Consider the following 20,728-nt stretch of genomic DNA (forward strand, 5'->3'; position numbering starts at 1 on the left):
ATGCGTTGAACACATGTGTACATTGCTATTATTGTCAAGTGACAGTCAGAGTTTAAGACCTGCCTGTAGTTCTAAAAGCCAGACTTAATGACCCAATCATTTCTTAATTTGTATGCAAAGTAACAAGTCTTGTAGTCTAGACGTAGGGGGGGGGGGGGGGTGAGGTGGAAAACAACTTTATTGACTCTTCAAATACAGGGTCCAAATAGTGTACTGTCAATAAAGATATAAGACATTTTCAATTAGTTTGTTGCCGCCCACTCACTTTATTGTGTGCGCACCTATACAAGTCAGCGGTGCACCCACTGTGATAAGTTCAAATAATTAACATTGACGACATAAATCTTGATCTAGAACTATCAAAGCCAAGTAAGATTATAATGTTGGCATTTAGCAGGGGACCTGGTTGTCATTGCAAAGGAGTGTGATAAATGTCTGGACTTTGACACTTTGAATATAGAACACATGGTAAGAGAAAACACAAGCTGTGTGAAGTACACAGAGTGTGGCTTGATGGAGGTGTATGTGTAATTATTGGAGCACAAACATTTCTTGCACTTTTAGGGAGTGTGGGTGCAGCTTCCTTGTTGATGGAGGTTGCAATCTACATGTACTTCATTGAACTTGTCGTGCAGCTTTGCTTAGTGAGCCAAGATTCACAGAAAGTTGAATTTTGAGAGAGAAATAAGAAGCTGATGCAATGGTGCAATTAACTACATGAAACTGATTACCCACACTTACTGCACTGCAAACCCCTCACAAACACAGCAACAAGCTTTGAATATTTAGGGTAGCCCTGACATGCACTTAGCAGTAATTTCATGTTGAGTGTAGATATGGTACATGGTACATGTACATTATATTCAACAATGCTGTGTTTATGGCGTACTGTTGATACTATACTTGAAATATGTAAACAGATTCTCTTCTTGAACTTTGATTATAAACTGTCTCTGGAAATGTCACAATAGTTATGTACGGTTTATTTAATCTTGTCACTAGGTGAGAGGCAAATGTAGCATTCCTTATGCCCAGGGCTCCCGGTATTCTGCTATATAGCCAAGGTCCCTATATTGATCGTGATGTAAACCAACCGATGAGTCTAAACCCACGCAATCAATTGTTCTGCGTTCTTGTAAAAATAATGGCCTCTTTTAAATGTAAATTATGGCATTTTGCAACCTAAGGGAGAGAGAAGACATAAGGATCTATATTCAGAAAATATTCAACAATAACAGTTTATAAGTGACAGAATGGAATTGGTAAACTTTGATGTCAACATGCTTATGAAAGAATTCAGGAAAACAACCTTATCATTAAGTTGACTGAATGAGCACCTTCTAACATCACTGTAGATCAATACACCTGCAATTTGAAAATAACAATTTAATTAGAAGAAAAATTTTCTGACAAAAACCCTCTACCTTGTAGGGCACTTAAAGTGGGTTTGTGTGTCAGACAGAAATGTTGGTTGGATCTCTTGAGACTGTCTCTTAATGAAGATTGTCATAGTTTAAGTTTAAGGGTTAATTTTCTATTATGGATTAACTAAAGTATAGTTTCCTCCCAAACTCAACTTCAATAGACAATCCCTTTAAAGTTGTTACAAATACATTTCTTGTCTCTTTTAGTCGACAGATGTCATAAATATTCCCACTTGAAGTTCCAGAAAGCTAATTCCACCCAACTGGTCTGTGTTTTTTCCCTCTCTGATTAAATTCATGATGCAACCATCTGACATTCTATTATAAAACGTGGAGAGTCCACAAAGGAGTGCTATGATGCCATTGGGCAGAGTGAGCACCAACGAGTAGAGAACACTCATGGGGAGTGCCTAGAGAGACCTAGAGCCATTCTAAAACCCTCCTCTCTTTGGCCAGTTTTTTTTTACGTCTGAGTTCACCAGCTGTAACTGCTCCAATATGATGCTAGGGTTATCCTTAGTAGTGTGTGAGATTTATAGATGTACTGTATGTGTGACTAGGCTGTCATTGTTCATCAGTAATTTTAATATTAAGATCTCTTACTAGTGGTGCTAGACAGGCCTGACCTTTCCTTGGTCATTCATCCACATCTTTTTTTTCCTTTTTTTTCCCTTGAACCCCCTCATTCTAACCCTTGCTCTTGTACCTGTCCATTCGTAATTCATCATTTGTGGGCTACAAAGCTGGTTTGGATGAAACAACTAGAATTCTACTGAAGTGAATAAGAGTGACTCATGGACATAGTGCATTATGAACTTAGTGTGGACGGCACGCCGTTTTAATAATCAGGCATTGTGTCAAGAGTAGAAACACTGAAGCATTGGATCGTCACTTAAAGGCAAGCGTTTGTCCGTAGACGGTTTATTAATCAACCTGTCGGCCTAGCCATCTGCCAATTATCTCCAGCTCTCATCAGTGTATTGCTTCTCCTGCATCCATGGCATCTGGTGAAACACCTTAGGCTTTTCTTCTTCTATGGCTGTATCATCTAAGAGAGGACTCTTAGACATGGGTTGTGTTCTTCATTCTTACTCTAGAGTCTCATTATCATTGAAGCAACGTTTGCACATGATAAGTGATGCGTGAATGACAGTATCTTTAACATGCAGGTGTCATCTGGCTCAGCGTTTAAAACAAAAAAGGCTTGAGTGGAACACTCAATCAGTTGTGGAGTAATGCCACTTTGGTGCCATTATTTGTAGGGTAAGTCATCCCATCACCACGGTAACTGCTGCATGAGTGATGTCACCTTTAAGAATATCTGGTCTTCTCTACATTTACTGAAGGCTGCGGTTGCCTCGTCTCTCTCTCTGAGTCATCACACATGTATTCATAGCTTACTCCTCTCCAACCTCTGTTGCTCATCTTTTCTTCCATTCACAACGTAAACCTCCATAGTGGATTGGGATCCCATCAGCTGTTGTCATTATACAGGAATTCTCAGTCAACAGATTAGCTTGAAATGAGACGGCAGTATACAACAGGCAACAGCTACTGAAGGATTCAACAATGGACATGAAAGCGTCAACTAGTGATTTAGTATCGATGGAAACCCTCAACACTTATTATATTCTAGTGGAATGTTCAACCTACAAAGTGCCATTCTACACAGATCTTTTAATTTAATTTATATTAGTTACCTTGGATTCTCTGAAGGAACGGATTATTTTTCCATTTAGTTGGAGACTTCACCACCAGCAGAAATTTAACCTTTATTGAATACTCAATTAGGGAATGACTTTGAATTACAACTGAAATAAATGATAAGTGGATTTCATAAAGAAATTTGAATTTCACCTGAATCCACACAGTCTGTATCCACGTGGACATCAACATAACATCTTGGAGTTGATCTGGATTCGGTCATTAGTTCATTGACCTGTATGGAGAATTGAAAGTTGGCCCCATTTCTCTGATTTAGGATTCGATCTACCCAACTGTTGCATCAATTATTTATGCTGTAGAATACTTGGATCTATGTGAATAATGATCGAAGGACTGACCTTCTAACTTTTCAACTGACTATGATTTCTTAAAATCATTTGTTTCTTCTGGAGACAATCGTCAAGTTGTACACAGAGGATTTTTCTCAAATGGGGAGATAAGATTTTGTCATCAGCAAAAGTTTTGAATTAGAGCATTACAACTTCAAGTCTGCTGAGTACCAGTTATAAACTGGTTGCCAACTGTAAGGAAGTAATGGATATTGGAATTGGTTGTAAGCAGTGTGATTTCATCTTCATGTATGTGTACATGAAGGGACAATCTTCAACCCCGAGCCAACCTTGTGTACACTACAACAGGTTCTAGCCTTGCATGCCTTTTATCTGAGGTACAGCATTACTGGAGGCCAACCGTTTGATTCAATTCAGCGACTGCTGTGTCTTTGTTTATCAGGGTTGTATACGGTCTACAGAATACATAGCTGCAGGATAATATCTGCATTTGGCATTGGGCAGGAACCCATGCTGTGTTAAATTACATGGAGGCTGTATCATCTAAGTTTGTGCATGAGTTGTAAGACTGTCTGTGTGAAGAGAAATTAAAACTAGACAACACTCTTGAAGAATAATCACAGTAAAAATACGCAATGTGGAGTGCGTATGATGGGAACCATAGAGGGCGCAATGAGATTCACAGCCCGGTGCCGGATCCATCATCGAGTGCGTGGTTTCCATGTGAATGCGTTGTGGGACTGTTTGGCTGCAAGAAGAAACCTCTGGTAATTTCAGTTAAACAATTTTTCATGTTTTGAATTAACTATGAATCTATTCAGTTTAATCTACTCTTCATGCTCTGCAAATATCTGACAGTTTTCAAATTTTGTCAAAAGACGTTGTTGTACAAGAACATCGATTCTTCATTATGTAACCATAATATATCAGAGGACCCTCCTCAACATAATGTGTTTTTAGTTATGGATGCACATTAGTCAGAAAGCTATCTAGGTTTTTATTTAAATGTCAATCCTCAAAAAAAGTTCAATTTGGCCTACATGAAATTTGCACAGATTATAACAAATTCAAGATGGCTGTTTTGTAAGTCCAGTTATATTTTGTGATTTATTCATGTTCACAAATAAGTACTCCATGATGTTGACTGAAGATTGATTTCTTTCTCCCTCCAAATGTTAGAACATTTGCCTTATCTATTGGGAATGAAATATGCATGTGATTATTTAAAGCTCTGTCTAGGTAAAATACCTTGCATGCTCAAACCAAAAAGAAATGTGTGGTAAGCTATGAATCCCACACGTATGTTTATATGGTTCATACACAATGGAAACATCAATGTACTTCTAGGACTGTCTGAGGTTGTGAGAATATGAAGTCTGAAAATGGTCTCGTAAAAAATCCAGTCTTCCGTATACTTACAGAATGTTGCAGTGATAGTATGTTAGGATACATGGGGAGCATGGGGAGCATGAACAGCATAAGGGGTTATTAAGACATGTTGTTGTCCTATGCAAAGGCATGGAACTACTCAAGGGGCCTGAAGAACTGGACTGTTGCCATGGAAACCAGATATTTAAATGATGCACTTTTGTTATGTTAAATAATTCAACAGTGTGCAGACGAAAAGATGAAGTGTGCTATGGACATTAACATAAACGACTTGGTGATACATCCTATTGATTAATAATAAATATCTATGGGTTTTCTGATAAGACTTAATCAGGAAATAAATTTTAAGAACAAAATAAAGTGAAATTCATACAGATAAATTAACATGTAGAGAAAGGGTGCACTTTTTGAAGTCGTATAACTCTTGAAAAATGATGCGATTATGTTGAAACTTTGTAGATTGTTAGATATTGGCAAGTTCTCATGAATTATGAAATGACGTATGACGTCATGATGACGCCATCACATGATTTGTTATGATTTTTTGTCCTTTTTGAACCTTTAAGTCATAAATTGCCATCTGAACACAGTATAATCCAAATGATTCGTTAAATAGGCTGGATTGGTCATAACTGCTTTGATGACAAGAGAGTTTCAAATGCAGTTGAGAAATTTGAAAATGTTATTAACGAAACAGCTCTGCATAATTTTTTGTGCACAAATGCAATCATGTCTAGTTGATATTTAATTTTTAACGATTTGTTAAGTCTTGTATCTGCGATTCTCATGTTCCAACTTTGATGCAAAAAAGAAAATTAAGATCACAAGATTTTCATGTTTGTTTGAAAGACCTAGTTATCTGAACTTCATATGAGTTATTTCCCCATTCACAAATTTTTTCTTTTGTTACTTTACAAGCCTAGTGTACAGGTGTATGGTCAGAGTATGGTGTTATAGATGTAATATATACAGCATGCATTAGCCAGCTTGCATTAGCAAGCTGTACGTTATAGATAACATGTAAGAATCAATATTTGGAGTGATTATTTTCAAGGATAAGACTGCGCTGCATGTTGGATTGTGATCAATAAGAATGAGGTTATACAGCAACAGTAATTAAGACAACTTAAAGGGATTGTGCACTCCCTCTTAGTTTCATGATAATGACCAACATGTTAGTTTACTAGAAACCTTGTGATATGCAGTTTTCATGATGTGGGATCTTTGAATATCATTAACGTTTTGTGAATGAGCTAAAACCCTACACTATTATGATGAGAGTATTCAAGCATCATATTGCAACATCAATATCATATGGATCCAGATGTGTCATACTTCAACCCAGCCATGTGCACAGTTGCAATGTAAGGGGGCAAGTAGTGGTACTGACTTTGTGGATTGCTTCAAACAATCGTTGATAATGTAATGATGAACAACGCTCACTATGAAGAAGCAGAGGATTTGACACTTTGTCTCAAAAACCCAGAGGACTGAGTTGACTTATTCCCTTTCCCTGGTAGCCTGAGGCAACTCATTGCACTGCTTTTAGTGGCTTTTTCTCTTGCTCGTTTTGGTTGATGTCAATATGGCCTTGCTCAGATAGATTGACCAAAAATTGACAATTTAAAAATAAATGGGTTTTCCCAGATTTGTCTGTACAATGTACATTGCTTGTATAAGTAGGTTTAGATGCTTTAATGGAATCGTAGATCTTTGGTTATTGGTGTTTGTACCAATTTATGTCATTGTTTTGTCAAAACAGTCACAGTTTTATAATGAAGAAGTACAAAGCAAAGAAATAAGAATCAGATAAAAATTTGTACTTTTACTCAATCAATATTTTAGTAGTAAAAGCTCCTGAAATTTCTTATTCAAGAGGAAATATACAAAGCAAAATATAAAATCTATAAAAGTGCGGTAACACCACAAAAGAAGACTAGATAGATTATATAGAAAGATAAAACTTTATTATCCATCACTGGGAAATTAAAACCTCAAAGCTGACTATGAAATGCATAGTAAATGATACAGGATAAGGTGCTGGCATGCTTTTAAAATGAAATATATCAACTCTGTTGTGTAGACTAACCTTCACTAAACTCACACATACTCAAGGTGGAGATGACTGTCCTGTTTAACCATAATTTCATTTCAGTTTAGGTTGCCAAGGACTTTGTGAAATAGACATTTTGGTTGTAGTTACTTTGAGGTTACCAATGTAAGAGTGGGCACCAGTTGCTTCTGGGCATCACCGGTAGTAGATGTGATATAGCCAACTCTGTATAGATTTGAACCTACTCTGTTTATCTCAAACGACATAGAGGTTCATTAATGCAATTAACTAAGACACATCAAGTGAACTGTTAAAGACTAAGATCTAAGATGGCTGTGGAATGGGATGCCGTGGAGTGGGATGATCTGATGATGTTGCTTAGTAATGTTGAGGTGATCACTTACATGTGTAATTTCAACTGAAGGGGTTACAAAGATCTGGTTCACACTTTGAACTCTGTTTGTACACACTCATTAATCATTGGTTGATTCAACACTATTCTCCGAGCTTTTTTTTATACTTAAACAATGCAAAGATAATGAACAAATTACAAGTAGTTACAGTCAAAGTTGAGACTCTGCCAATTTGACAGTAACTTCCTTCACCCTTTTGGAAAGACCTGAAAGTATTGAATGATCTTTTCAAACAAGTAAATAAATTAGTTTTCCATTTTGTTTGTTTCTTTCTTTAGCAATATCACTATCCCGACGAGGATTCCACAGCTTTAGATGGTGCCCCACGGCTGGTTCCCGTAGTCGGCTCCAGTGTACCACAAGTAAGAGAAAACATACAAAGCTACGTCTCGCAGTCAACAGTGTTGCCGGCTGAGGTAAGAGATTAAAAAAGAAAGTATAAAAACAAATATACACATGTACAATGTCTTCCCCTGACAGTTTACAAATGTAGGTAATTCTTAGAATACATCAAACATCTAATCAACTACCGTAATCATGGACATGCTATCCACAAATTGTGCCCCTCACAGTTCTCTGAAATTGGGTAAGCACAAAAGCAGCTAGATTTGGTTATCTTCTAGAGATGCTTGAGTGAGCTGGATTGACATCTTTCTTGATAACAATCTCTTGTACATTAGGGTACAATTTTACAACAATATCAATCCCCATAGCTTAAAACGACAAGCAGAGCCCTAACTCGATTGGGTGATGTTACCGCCGCAGCAAACAGCAGCACAGTCCGTAATATTATTGCCTATGGACTTAATCAGATGTTGGTACAGTCTTAATTCCCTTGCCTGAGCTCTAATTCTATTATTGTTTAGAGGTATGTACATGTAAGTAAAATCATTTGAGTCTCAATTAGAGATGAGTAATTATGCACTGCTCAGATTTACTGATTCATGGTTAGAAATAATAATCATTATAACTGCAAAGATGAAGGAATATTTGTGAATGTATAAATACTAACAATTAATCAAAATGATTTAAAACAGGAGGTTGCAGATTCAATCTGCTCTAGTCAATTTGTCTTCGCTCACCCCCCATAAATTGTTTAAACCCCATTTTTGAGAGTTCAATAAACATAGAAATACATGGCCCAGTTTCATGTAAAGCTTTGGATTTAGGATTTAAGGAAACATAATTTACCATCTTCAAAACAATTCCAAATTTTTGGGGTGTGACTTGTCAAATATCAACTGTCATCAAAATGAAATTTGACAAAAGTCTTTGACTGTATTTTGATGATCAACATTTGATTTGACACAACACGCCATACTTGAGATGTCAGAATGCAATTGGCACCCACGCATTAATATCAGCTCGTCTATTCATCTCTGCATTGTTAATGCTTGAAGCATTTCTGTCAGACAGCCCCAGTCATAAAACAACCCAATTGATATTTTCCACAATTTGCCACGAGAAAAACAATCTGACAATATCATCTCGGTGGACATTGGATACCAATTATTACAAAATAAACACATCTTTGTCTTATGGACACTTGGTTCAGAGGATAAAATAAAAAATTTACATAACAAATGTTTCCTATTGGGATAATTTGGCATGATATTATTTTATTTTAGCAAAGATTGTTCACTTTTTACTTAAAATAATCCCAGTATTAACTTGGAGCAGCAGGCAGAACATTGAGTGATTGATGCGTTCTTGTTTTTTGTCTTCCCCCTCACTTTTAGGGGAAGGGAAAGGTCTTGGAGACACTAATAAATACTAAGCTGTATTTTAAGATTCATTATCTTGGTTTTTTAAGATGAATTATTTATGGCATGGAAATGCAACGTTGACCCTCTTTAAAACATAAATCATGAATGCGATCTGAAATCATCCACATAAATGGTTTTGATGTACATGTAGTCATGACTTGCCATACATTGTAAAGTGTCTGCTGATGTCATAATTATGAGAAACACACTTAGTGATTCAAAATGTCCTATTCGTGAGATTGTAGCATGCATGTCACGAATGTAGGTTTCTAAGAGGAGATCATGATAACAAACTTGATCAATCAAATCATCATAATGTGAATGAAGTATGATTTCTGGTAGTGTGTGGAGAGAAAACACTCCAGAGATTTGGATGAAATCCAGAAGATTCAGTGGAACTTCAGTTGTCAAAAGAACTTCACAAAGCCCTCTGAGGATCAAGATACAACTGGCTTCAAGCTGGTTGGACAAACATAGAATAACTTTGCAACTGTACTATTCTATTGCAGTTTGTACTAGGTTCCCTGTATGTAGCCGAACGAAACCAACTGTTTTACAATTGTAAAAAGAAACTAGAATAATTCTTACCTCATCTTGGGTACATTGATTTGATTGGGCCAAAAGCAAGATGGTTGAACCGTTGTATGAATGCTGTTTGGATGTGTCTGAAACACTTGTTCAATATACAAAAAGTATGTTCAAACTATGTGCATGACAGTCGACATAGAACTTCAGATTATATGAAGAAATTAATAGCCTATGTCCTATATGCCAATACTGAATGCAACCATCCAATGACAGAAATAAATTTAATGAAGTGAGATACAAAAATAAAAAGTACATGTATGGCTAGTTCTTCATAGTCTTGCACTTTAAAAAGCACAACTACATAGTCTGATCCCATGTTGTTGTAATGTGAATGAGTATTCCTTATTGGTGTTGAACACAGGGGTTATGACAAAGATTGTGGCAACAGTGAATCAATGAAGGAGGTACATGTACATAAACCTGACAATGCTTGTCATCATGGTGTCTGTGATGTCATACAACAGCTTGGTGTGATGTCATACAACAGCTTGGTGTGGGAAAAGGAGTGCCTGATGTTTCTAAACAGAGCCCTCTGTTGGCCAAGTATGGAAAGGTTCATGGATTTATTCTTGTCTGCAGCAGTGATGATGAAATAAGTGTGTGCTGAAAGAGTGCATTATAGAGAGCATAGTTTAACACGTTAGAATCAAACCTATACTAAGCAAGTCACACGTCTGTTTTTCTGGCAAGACTGTAGAAAACTATTTCATTTGTACATTAACTGCTTTACAATGACATTCATGTAAATTTATGCTAACAGGGTCTGTGAATTAGGAGAAACTAATTGACTTGATATGAAATTTTCTTGCTACTTATATCATTATGCCCAACCTTCTCTCTACCATGGTAACCATCTGACATCGCTCCCCATCCTTGATATTCCTATTTCTAATCCTTGTCATCTGGTCATTATCCGCTGTGTACTCCAGAAATTATGCACTCACCCCTCCCAACTAATTCATCCCGTAAAACCCTGGAGCAAGAAGGGTTGTGAATTATTATGTAGTCATATTTATGGTGCTTACACGCACAAGACTTGGTGTTGATCAGCTTTTAAACTATGTGGTCGGGTCACACTGTAATATGCAGTGTCTTGACTAATCAACTTTCTTATAACCCGAGTGTTAAACTCTTTAAGTTAACCAGTTTAGTTAATTTAATATTTACAGCCACTTAAATGTGCAATTTGCCTACAGGCCAATGCAAGTCATTTTGGATCCATGTGTTACCAGTAAAGGTGCCATGTTTTGATTTGATTAAATCATACACACTACATGTACATGCTTTAGTGGAGATGATTTATTTTAAAACTGTTGCGGAGAGGTCTGTGTACATCATGACAGAACTCAGATTGGCAAATCTTGACAAGATGGACAAAGTGGCTTCCCATAATTCATGTAACAGGAAAAATAACTGTCACTTAGTAGTCTGGATAAAATGAAGTATAAGTTGCTTTACAATACCTGGCAGGAAAATAGTGAATATTGAAGCACCTTGAGCTTCACTGAGTGACGGATTAGAGAAATGCATACCAAGCCATAATTATGAGTAGTTAATGTTGCAAATACATTTTTGCTAATATTAAAATGTAGACTTCAAGGCAAACTTTGATTTCCTTTGGAATGTTTCAAGGGTCTGGTCAAGATGGAAATGGAAATCGGCAGGAAGGCCTTTTCCCGACAATGTGATATGGTAGTGGCTAATCAGAACTTTCAAACCGCTAGAGCCTTGCACATAAACCTGTAGGCACACACACACATACCTGGCTTTAGCTACGACCAGATTGGATTTGAAATGTGCTCTGAATTTCAACCCTTGGTTATGTGTTTGGATGTAATTGATATTGGAATAATCCTGAAGCCAACATCTGGCCTCCTTCTCTCTCAATCCTTGAAGCTCAATTTCATTGGGAGTTTGTTTATATGTCTCTTCCTTACCATGGTTAATGTTGCAGCGTGATAAATGCTACACATTGAAATCAAAATAGGTTGTCATATCTCAGTTTGGCAGAGTCCCTCGTTAAGATTGTATAAGATGGAGGGAAACGCAATGGTGTTATTCTTAAAAAAGTATCTTAAACATGTGCATTAGGTTTGAATCTCGCATCTTCTGTGTAATCACTGCAGCTGATATTAATAATTAGCATCATTCATCAACTCTTGTTGACCACTTATTCAATCTTGTGCAATTATGCTAATGTGTGTTAAAATGATGACCATATCCCCAGTGTTACATCCTAATAAATCAAGACATTTGGGGGGGGGGGGGGGTGGATATGGGCCCACATTGTCTGGGGAAGCGGCACAGCCATCAAACACTCTTTCTAACTAGTGGATTACATTTCCCGAATCCGCATTTGTATCACTGTCATCAAAGTGAAGGGAACATTTATAATGTGGCTCTCTCTCGACTCTGTTTGTGTGATTGTGATTTACAGTCTCAGATTAAATTAAAGATACATGTATAACAGAGCTTTTATTAATGAGAAACTAATGAAAAAGTAACTGTAAAAATGCATTTCTAAAAAAAAAAAAAAAAAGAAAACTGGGAGGAAAATGACAGTTTGAATCATTTTATTAAACAAAAATAAAGAGTAGAGCCTATTGTATCTTGTACATGTACAATTAGGCATATTGGACTGTTGTTTTAGTGAAGACATGTAGACTACAGGGCCTGTTCTCTAACCAGAGAAGCAACTTGATGGATATTGGAAACTTGTAATAAATCTCAGAAAGCAATCAATGACAGACAGTCTGTTAGTAAATCACACCCCTCCCCCCTCTCCATCAATATACCCACAGTTTCACTGTGTATTGTGAGCATTGTTTTTCTTAGGGCGCTTATAGATTTCATGGAAGACAAGAACAGTTTTTTTCTTTTACCAAGTGTAGCACAAAGCGTCTTTTCTTTTTTGAAATTATCCAAACAAGTCAAACTAAATATCAGTGCTGTTGTCTCTTTTTCTCTTTATATAAGGAGAACTTTAAATTGGAATCATCAATTTGTGTTATTGATTCAAACTTTATGTTCCATGATAATATCAGCTTTATCACCATCTGCAAATTAGATGTAGGATGGCAAGTTGATGATATGCAGTTTCATGAGTAGTTAGCAGACCTTGCCTGCTACAGCTTTAAGCACGAATCATCTTGCCGGGGGAAACAGAACTGCATAAAACAATGCACATCTTAAGCAATCTGCATAGTACAGACTTTTGTCGCTGGGTCCAGAAGCCATTTGGTTTTACTACGGAGATGGAGGAAGGAAATACACTTATGTTCTCTGTCCGAGTGGTCAAGTAGCCATATGCTGACTATTTCTCCCATTGCTTTGCCCAGAATGCTAGTATCTTCAAGTCTCTTATTGAAGTGGCAAGGTGTTTGTTTGAGTTCACCCATCTGCCTCAAGCTTCAGACAAACTCCATTGAAGCATGACAGGTTTGTAGTCAGATTCTTGCCTCTCGTTCAACATGGCTCCTGCTAAATAACAGCAGTTAAATTCTAAAAATCAACGGAATATATTATTGTGTCTATTTTACACCCTTTTTGTGTATGGGTTTGACTTGTCACTGCTTAAATTTTTGGTCAGTCTATAAACTGCACATCTTACAGATGAGAGATGGCCAGCAGTGGCTTTGCATACATATTAGTAATCCTATGAGTCACTATTTGACAGAAAGTGCTTTACATTAGTCATATTAGTCGGTGTTTGCATAGAGTTCATGCCAAGTCAAACTTGCTACATCAGTGAAGATCAGTAAGAAGGGGGAGATGTACAACATGTACATGTAGTATACAACATGGAACAGATTTAAAATTTTCTTGAGTACAAGTATGAACATTAAGAAAACCCCAAGGAATGAATCAATTAAGTGCTGATAAGCTTAAGCATTTCCCTGATTGCACCTGTCTAACACGACAACCAGCTTTAGTTATGAAGGAGTCCATATTCATGTCTATTCACACCTGTATTTTGTGAGATCCTTGGCACCAACGATGCAGACTAAACTTGATGCGCGGCACGAAGGTGTAGGGACAGAGTGAGAAGAAGAAAGCGGTCATGATGAAGACAAAATATGTTAAGTGCTTGATTTCTCACTTGGCCTGCGATTGAGGCATGTAGTTTGAGAGGACCGGCCTAAGTATGTGTACTTTATAGACCTGGGGAAAGTTGAATTGGAGAGGTTACTACAAGGAAGCATTTTAAATCTGCCTTTGGATATTTTTTTTTAACGAGGTGTTGTGGATGTGTGAGGCTGTTGAAGAATAGAGCTCACATGTATTACATGTACATCCCTAAGCTTAAGGTTGGGTCCTTATTTTGTAGTGAATAAAATACTTGATATGAAATAAGCAGAGAGAAAAGCAAAGGTTGGTGTTAAATCTCAGTGTACATGATTTTTGGTGTTGTAATTTACACAACCCTGTTTTTAGTTGGTTTACTAAATAAATTATATTTAGTTTATTTGTTTGTATTATTGGCTGTATCGGCTGCTACATGGTTAATGTCAATGCAATAGTGAATCAGTCTTTCTCCAGGCCTTCTCTTTAAATCATGGTGATACTTTGACATTTCCATTGACATCTGAAGACGTAACAAAATCAAGACAGTTATACTGTGATGATCAACACGTATTGTTACATCTCATTTTTGCATATTGTCTGGTTTGTAATGAACATATTGTCACAATATTTGTAAGAAGAAGGGTGTACCCAGCAGTTTTTATACATAGCCAATTTCAAGCTGTTCACAAGTCATTTTCAGCACCTGATACTTTGTGTAGACAGTCGTTGGAGTTGAGAACCTATCCTGAGATTTGTTGACGAGCACTGCCCATCCATTATATGTTGTAAGCCATCGTTGCCTATCAGGAAGAGCCTCTTGTACTTTCTTTGAATCCCCAATGGGCCTGGTGGCACTGGGCGGATTTTACTGCTCTACAAAATCCATACAACGCTTTTTTCCCAGATTGAAGATTTAGACTGAGGTGTTTATATCATTGGTTTGGTGATATTTTATACGTTTTGCAATCATCTCATTTTCAGATTGATCATTAATTTAGATATGAAAATTTTCAGACATTTGAAATCGGACCTTGTATGTGTAAGTTGGTGTAAAAGTTGCTCTGATTTTCCTGCTCTTTGATTCCTGCTACTTCTCTAGCACTAGGATACTGTTCCCAAATGCTATGAAACTTGTGACTACATGGATGGGTTACCATGGTAACATGTCACTCCTCATTCCTTCAATCATGTAGATCCTAAATTCAGACCTTTTTTTTTTTACCAACAAAAAAATGCCTGTCTTTTACAACAAGTAGTAACAAATGGTTTTTAACCCTCTAATTTTCTTTTGAATATTGAAGACCTAAAACAGACTGGAGTGAAACCTGTAAATTAATTTCAAAAGAAGAACATTTAATGTGAAGTGATGAACTGACAGACTGTTGTATTTATTAATTAACTTAAGCGATACCGAGTGATGCAATGCATGTAGGTTAAGACACATACAATTAACTAAGACAAAATTGAATTTGTATGACATTTGATAACCCTCGTAAAAGTTTGGTTTAATTAGTACCCTGTTGGAGATCTATATGGATTATTATTGATGACTATAATACTGCATATGTACTGATGTGACCCTACATGTATTGCCAGAAAGCAGTAAGCTATTAATTAACATTTGCCTGGCGTTCTACAATCATTGGATGGTACTTGAAGTACCGAGGTGCTGCTAGCCGCTGGGAATCCAACTTTGTTGACACTTCTCCTTTAATCTTGATGAGTAACGTCGTCCCATCTCATTACCAAGCCCACAATATCAGAACAAATTCAGAACCTTCTCCACCGCTGTGTAAAATCAGGATAGAAAACAATCTCCTGTTTCTGTGGCAATTCTTTCATGTCGACATATACCTGTTTGGATTTTATTGTTTAATGTCCATTGTTGCCGCGTCTAATCAAAATCAGGTGTGATCTTCAATGAATTTGTCTGCTGGTCAAATTTGAAACGTGAAAGAGATAATTACTTCGTGAGATACATTAGCCGGAGCGGCACCTACATTGGGAGATGTACGACTGCGTGTTCTGAACGTCTCATGCTTAGCATACATGACACGTGTGTGAATACACTGTGCATGTGAAAGTGTATGTAGGATGTATGAGTGTAGGCTGTGTTTGTAAATTTATCATTCATTGTGCTGTAAGGGACTACACTGGAAGCTTAATACACAAACCAACCACCTGTTCTGGAGGGAGGGAATTCACATAACTGTTATCAATGCTTGGTTGATATTGACATTTCTACATCTGTGTTTGTGTGAGTCACTAGCGTGAGGTGTACATCTGACATTGTGTACAGTGGAAGTAGTTGGCCTCTGTGGTATTGATACAACGACGCCATGATGCACGTTTTTGTTAATGTTTCAGCTTCGCTGATGTACTCCAAGAAGAAGGTTTGATTAAACTGCACTTTATTCTCTTCACTCAGTCTCTTTGTCCTCAAGCTCTCTGTCCTGCTTTCTTAGTGTGAGCCTGAATTACTAGTGATTTCCAAACTGCAGTTCTTTTGCCATGATATATTACTGTGCATGTTTATTTGTACAGTTTGCCTAACATACATGTGTTACAGTCAAGGTTCTTCTGACCATTCAGTTATGCCAGAAGCTTTCAGTAGGAAGTGATACTGAAACAGTCATGACAACGACTATTCAAACAAAATGGCTAATATTAACTCATAATTGCCATCGTCAATATGCTGATTAAGTTAGCATAATGCTGTTTTATTATAATGTTTCAGGGAAGTGTCAATGTGTGTGTAGCCCTCAGTGTGGGTCTATAGAAATACATACACAAAATATAGAAAGGTGGAAACTTACTGTTTTTTTTCAATTGATGTGGCTGAGGCTTAAGCAAATATAAATGGATTCTTTGCCTTATCCAATAACCATCACTTCTAACGTGATTTGACCTACATGTAGCATTATCATTCAACTGTCAGCTCTTAGACTACCATGACTCACCTAAGTCAAAAAGCGTTGGCAGCACGTTGACTGTTTCCACAATTACAAGAAAGCATCAGAAACTAACTCTGTGTTTCTTGCTGTCGGAAAAACAAAAGATGCTACATTTCGTTTGATACATAATGCCTTATAATTATTTAAATTATGCATTAATTAATTTTAAAATCAAACATGTTGCCAATGTGTTGCATACAAATCAATTTTATGGCATAATGATTGAAGGAAAGGAGGTATCATGTTCTGTTATTTTTATCTGAAACATTTATACAACAATCAATATGTTAGAATAAAATGTAAAATGATGGTGGTGTCTCTCTATACTTTTGCAAAATTGACTTCATGAAATATCTGCAAATAAATTTAGCCATAATCGGGTATATACATCGTATTCATCTCAATGCATTATTCTGACATTATTCAGTTTGGAGAGATATCTTACAAGGTTTATGGAAGATTATCAGATTATTCACTTCCATTGCCATGGTAATGGTAATTATAGTGTCTATTAGAGGAAGAAACCAAGCATCCTCTACGTCATCAACAATCCATTGTACTTTTATTTGTATATGTTAGATTTGTAGGAATTAAAGTTGATTTCATTTACAAACCAAATACAAGACTCAAGAGAGTTAATAAATTTCAAGTTTTTGATTTGAATCGCTAAACACCAGTCTAATTCTCTTAAGAAACCGTTGAGGTAAGGCCTAGTAAGAAATGTCAAATTTAAAAGTCTTGGACTTCTTTTTCCCCCTGAGGGATTTCCCCTTACATATGTATTGACTTCATGTATATAATGATCATTAAGATACTATTTTGGGTAAACAAGATTTGCTTCTAAACACTTTCTACATACAATGCACAATTCTCCTATGTAAGTCTTCAAAAGCCTTTGAGAAAGACTCTGCTAGGGTCGAAACGTCAGGCCATCAATCAACTATTTTTTGCAAAGATTTTATAAACTTTCAAAACAATAACAAAGACTGCAGTGTACACTGTACCTTTAATCTTCTTTGTTGTCCACTTTCCCTTTTTTCTTCTTTTTTCTTTTCTTGCCTGATTATCATTCACTGAGTCAACAGTGAAGGCAGGTGGCTATTGATTGGTGAACCGAAGAACACTGATTTAGGGATAGCTGGAAATATCCCCAAACCTGGCAAATAAGATCACTCTTGCCACACCAGTTCGGCCAGAAAAATTATTTCAAGAACTGCTGAAGGAAATTTAGATAGAGAGTGGCATAAAAACCATCATTTCTTGATTTCAAAATATTGACTTGGAGTAGCAGTGTGTAATTATCTCATAAAAACAACTTTTGAAAACTTTCCTCCTTGATGGCTGACTTTTTTACAAGATTATTTATAGAATAGGAACTTCCTGATGTGATCAATATTTCAGAGAAATCTCATGCACAAGTGATGTTATTGTGCCCTTTTACCGATGTAGGACATTTATTTCTGACCAAATTGGAGCATTTATTTCAACATTATACAAGCTATCCTTGCCACAACACCATGATAGAAAGTCACTATTAAAAGACTGTTTACATGGTGTCATTGTCATTAGATGTAGGGAACTTGGTTGTTAGTGACGGATTTAAGATACACACCCACCCTTTAACTGCATCCTTGATAGTTGATTTCAATTCTTCTTAATGATCTTGCAAGACTCTGTGAGTGACCTGGTTTCCGTTTTATTGATCAACCTGCCTCACAGTTTCCTTTCCAGTCTCATCTGTGTTTTGTTTCCATTGGTTTGCCATTCCATTTGCTTATCTCAATCAATCTGTCATTAAACAAACCAGGGGCTGTTTGTCAAAAAAGTGTTTTTCTGGAAGCTGTGCAGACAGATAATAAAAGCATACAAATCAAGAAATAGACATACAATGATGTTATATCTCAGTTTTTGGTATAAACAAGATTTGATATACCTGTCTATGAAGTATATTTATATACTTGTTATTGACAGTGCATATCAGAATTCTAGATGAAATTCAGCACCAAGCACAGAGGTCAAGTCTAAAGCTACATAGCTGTCTGTTAGTTTATTTCCTCCATGTCTTTAATTTTTTTATTTGCTATAAAAAGTTTAGCTCCTTACAACATTATTTAAAAGCTGTTGTGGAAATTTTTGTCAAGAGACACGTTTCCACAAAAACCTAGCATCTCTAATTTCTACTGACAGACAGTTATTATTTCATCCCCATCCTTGCACATTTTTCTGTTTTTCTTGTAAAATGTCTTTTCCTGTCGACTTGTCTTGAGGTATAATTCCCGCGAGTCGGATTTCTCTTCAAAAATACCTTCTTTTCATGATGACCGATAAAAACGGACTACGTTTCATCAAGTTTATTTGTTGATGGTCTGTCAGTACAAAACTGAAGCTTTAGCTTTTGAGATTGGTATTATTTGCTTGGATCAGAGTTGCCCTTTGAGATTGCATGGTTATCATGGAAACCTTAGACTCATTATTGTGTGTTTGCGGCATCTATTATCAGGAGATGAAACTGGATTCTGGTTCTTGTCAAATAAGCTGTCGATTCAAGCCATCGACTGAAGTCAACTTAAATAGACTTTTTGTTTGCCCATTCTGTTCTATTTCCAGTCAAATAAGTAAGTTAATGAACTTCAATTCCAAACAAACTTCTGTAAAAGTTGCAACTGGTAAATGTAGAAAGTTTGATTTTATTTGTCTTGTTTTGGAAAGCAAAATATAAAATAAAAAAATAGAAATTTATGAAAAGCGTTAAAAAAATGTTTGCATATGTTTCTATTTTGAAGTCTTTCATATAATTATCTAAAGCTAGATAAAACAAAACAATATTGTACGCTAAAATGGTCCTCATATTAGCCTGTAATGACTCAGCTCCACCCTCCATTGTTAGCACAAGGCCACCTTACTGAACGACCAGTTATTTATAAACACTAGATCTGTCTATGTAGCCATTGTCACAAGACAAATTCCAAATTTTTTAGGGAAATTATAATTTAGACAATATTTAAAAATATTTTTCTCAAAAAGTGTATTTTGTACACAAATTTCGAAAGCATGGAGAGTTATATCCTATTCAAACATATTTTTCAGAATGGTGTTTAAATGATATTGATATTGTAAATGGGTTAATCTATAATCAATAATGATATTCATGAGCTGTGTCGTGGCATAACACCTGTTGCTTAAGGCTTGCAACAGTCGCACAATTCACTCTATCCCCCCTTTTCTTCTTAAAAAAAAAAACCTTTATCCTAGCTTCCAGCTGTTTACAACTTAAAGTTGTGTATACATTTAATTGCAGTATGCTTGCACGTACAAAAATTCAGCACTCATTCCCTCAAATAATTTTATGGACACTCCATTCCACATTGCCTTTTAGATGGACAAGAACATGTAAGAAGCTGGCTTTCATTCATTCATTCATTGATGGGTTTTTCATTAAAAATATTCCATGGCGCCAAAGGCTAGACTGCTAACGTTTTGTACATCAAGTCAAAAAGATAAAAAGGAAACATTGAATGAAAGTGATTCCCATGAGATAGTATGTGTACATGATGCATACTGTATCACTCTCAACCTCAGTAAAGTTATTGAAAGGGGGATGGTACATGATATTGAAATGAATAATCAAAAAGTGAGTATTGAAGAGCTATAGAGTCAAAACAGATATAATGGTTTGTTTACGGATGTGCCTAACAAGTCTCTCATCCGACTGTCAAACACGTTTCTAGTCTCCACTGACACTAGGTACAGACACTAACCTCAACAGGAGAAAGTATCCTCCCATTTCTTCACCTGATGCAACAGATATTTGGCTTAATTGAGATGATCATTATGAATCATGGAGCTATATGAACCAGGCATTTTAGTTGTTAACTGAAATGTCAAGCGAGGCACTAATCAGAAAGCATGCTGCGATATAATGCACAAGTTTGATATTCAATCACTTATTTTCTTTATCTTCTGATGATTATTTTCTACATATTTTCATTGTTGGATACTTGTTGGCAAGGGTTTATGTAAAAATAAGAGAAGGTTTATCTGTGTTGGGAATCAAATAGATC

General features: G+C 36.3%; 1 protein-coding gene across 10 annotated transcripts in view; it reads left to right on the top strand.

The window, feature by feature from the left end:
- The window catches only part of LOC139944921 (disks large homolog 1-like), a 95,586-nt gene that overhangs the window by 56,377 nt on the left and 18,481 nt on the right, over positions 1-20,728 (top strand). For 8 of the 10 annotated variants that reach the window (XM_071942102.1, XM_071942101.1, XM_071942104.1 and 5 more), the window contains one exon: positions 7,573-7,710. In XM_071942102.1, coding sequence (XP_071798203.1) covers positions 7,573-7,710 — 138 coding nt within the window. Of the gene's footprint in view, positions 1-7,572; positions 7,711-13,017; positions 13,087-15,967; positions 16,107-20,728 lie in introns of those variants that run through there. The other 2 variants (XM_071942110.1, XM_071942107.1) reach the window with 2 other exon arrangements.

The sequence above is a fragment of the Asterias amurensis genome, chromosome 12, assembly GCF_032118995.1.
Source record: "Asterias amurensis chromosome 12, ASM3211899v1".
Lineage (NCBI taxonomy): Eukaryota > Metazoa > Echinodermata > Asteroidea > Forcipulatida > Asteriidae > Asterias > Asterias amurensis.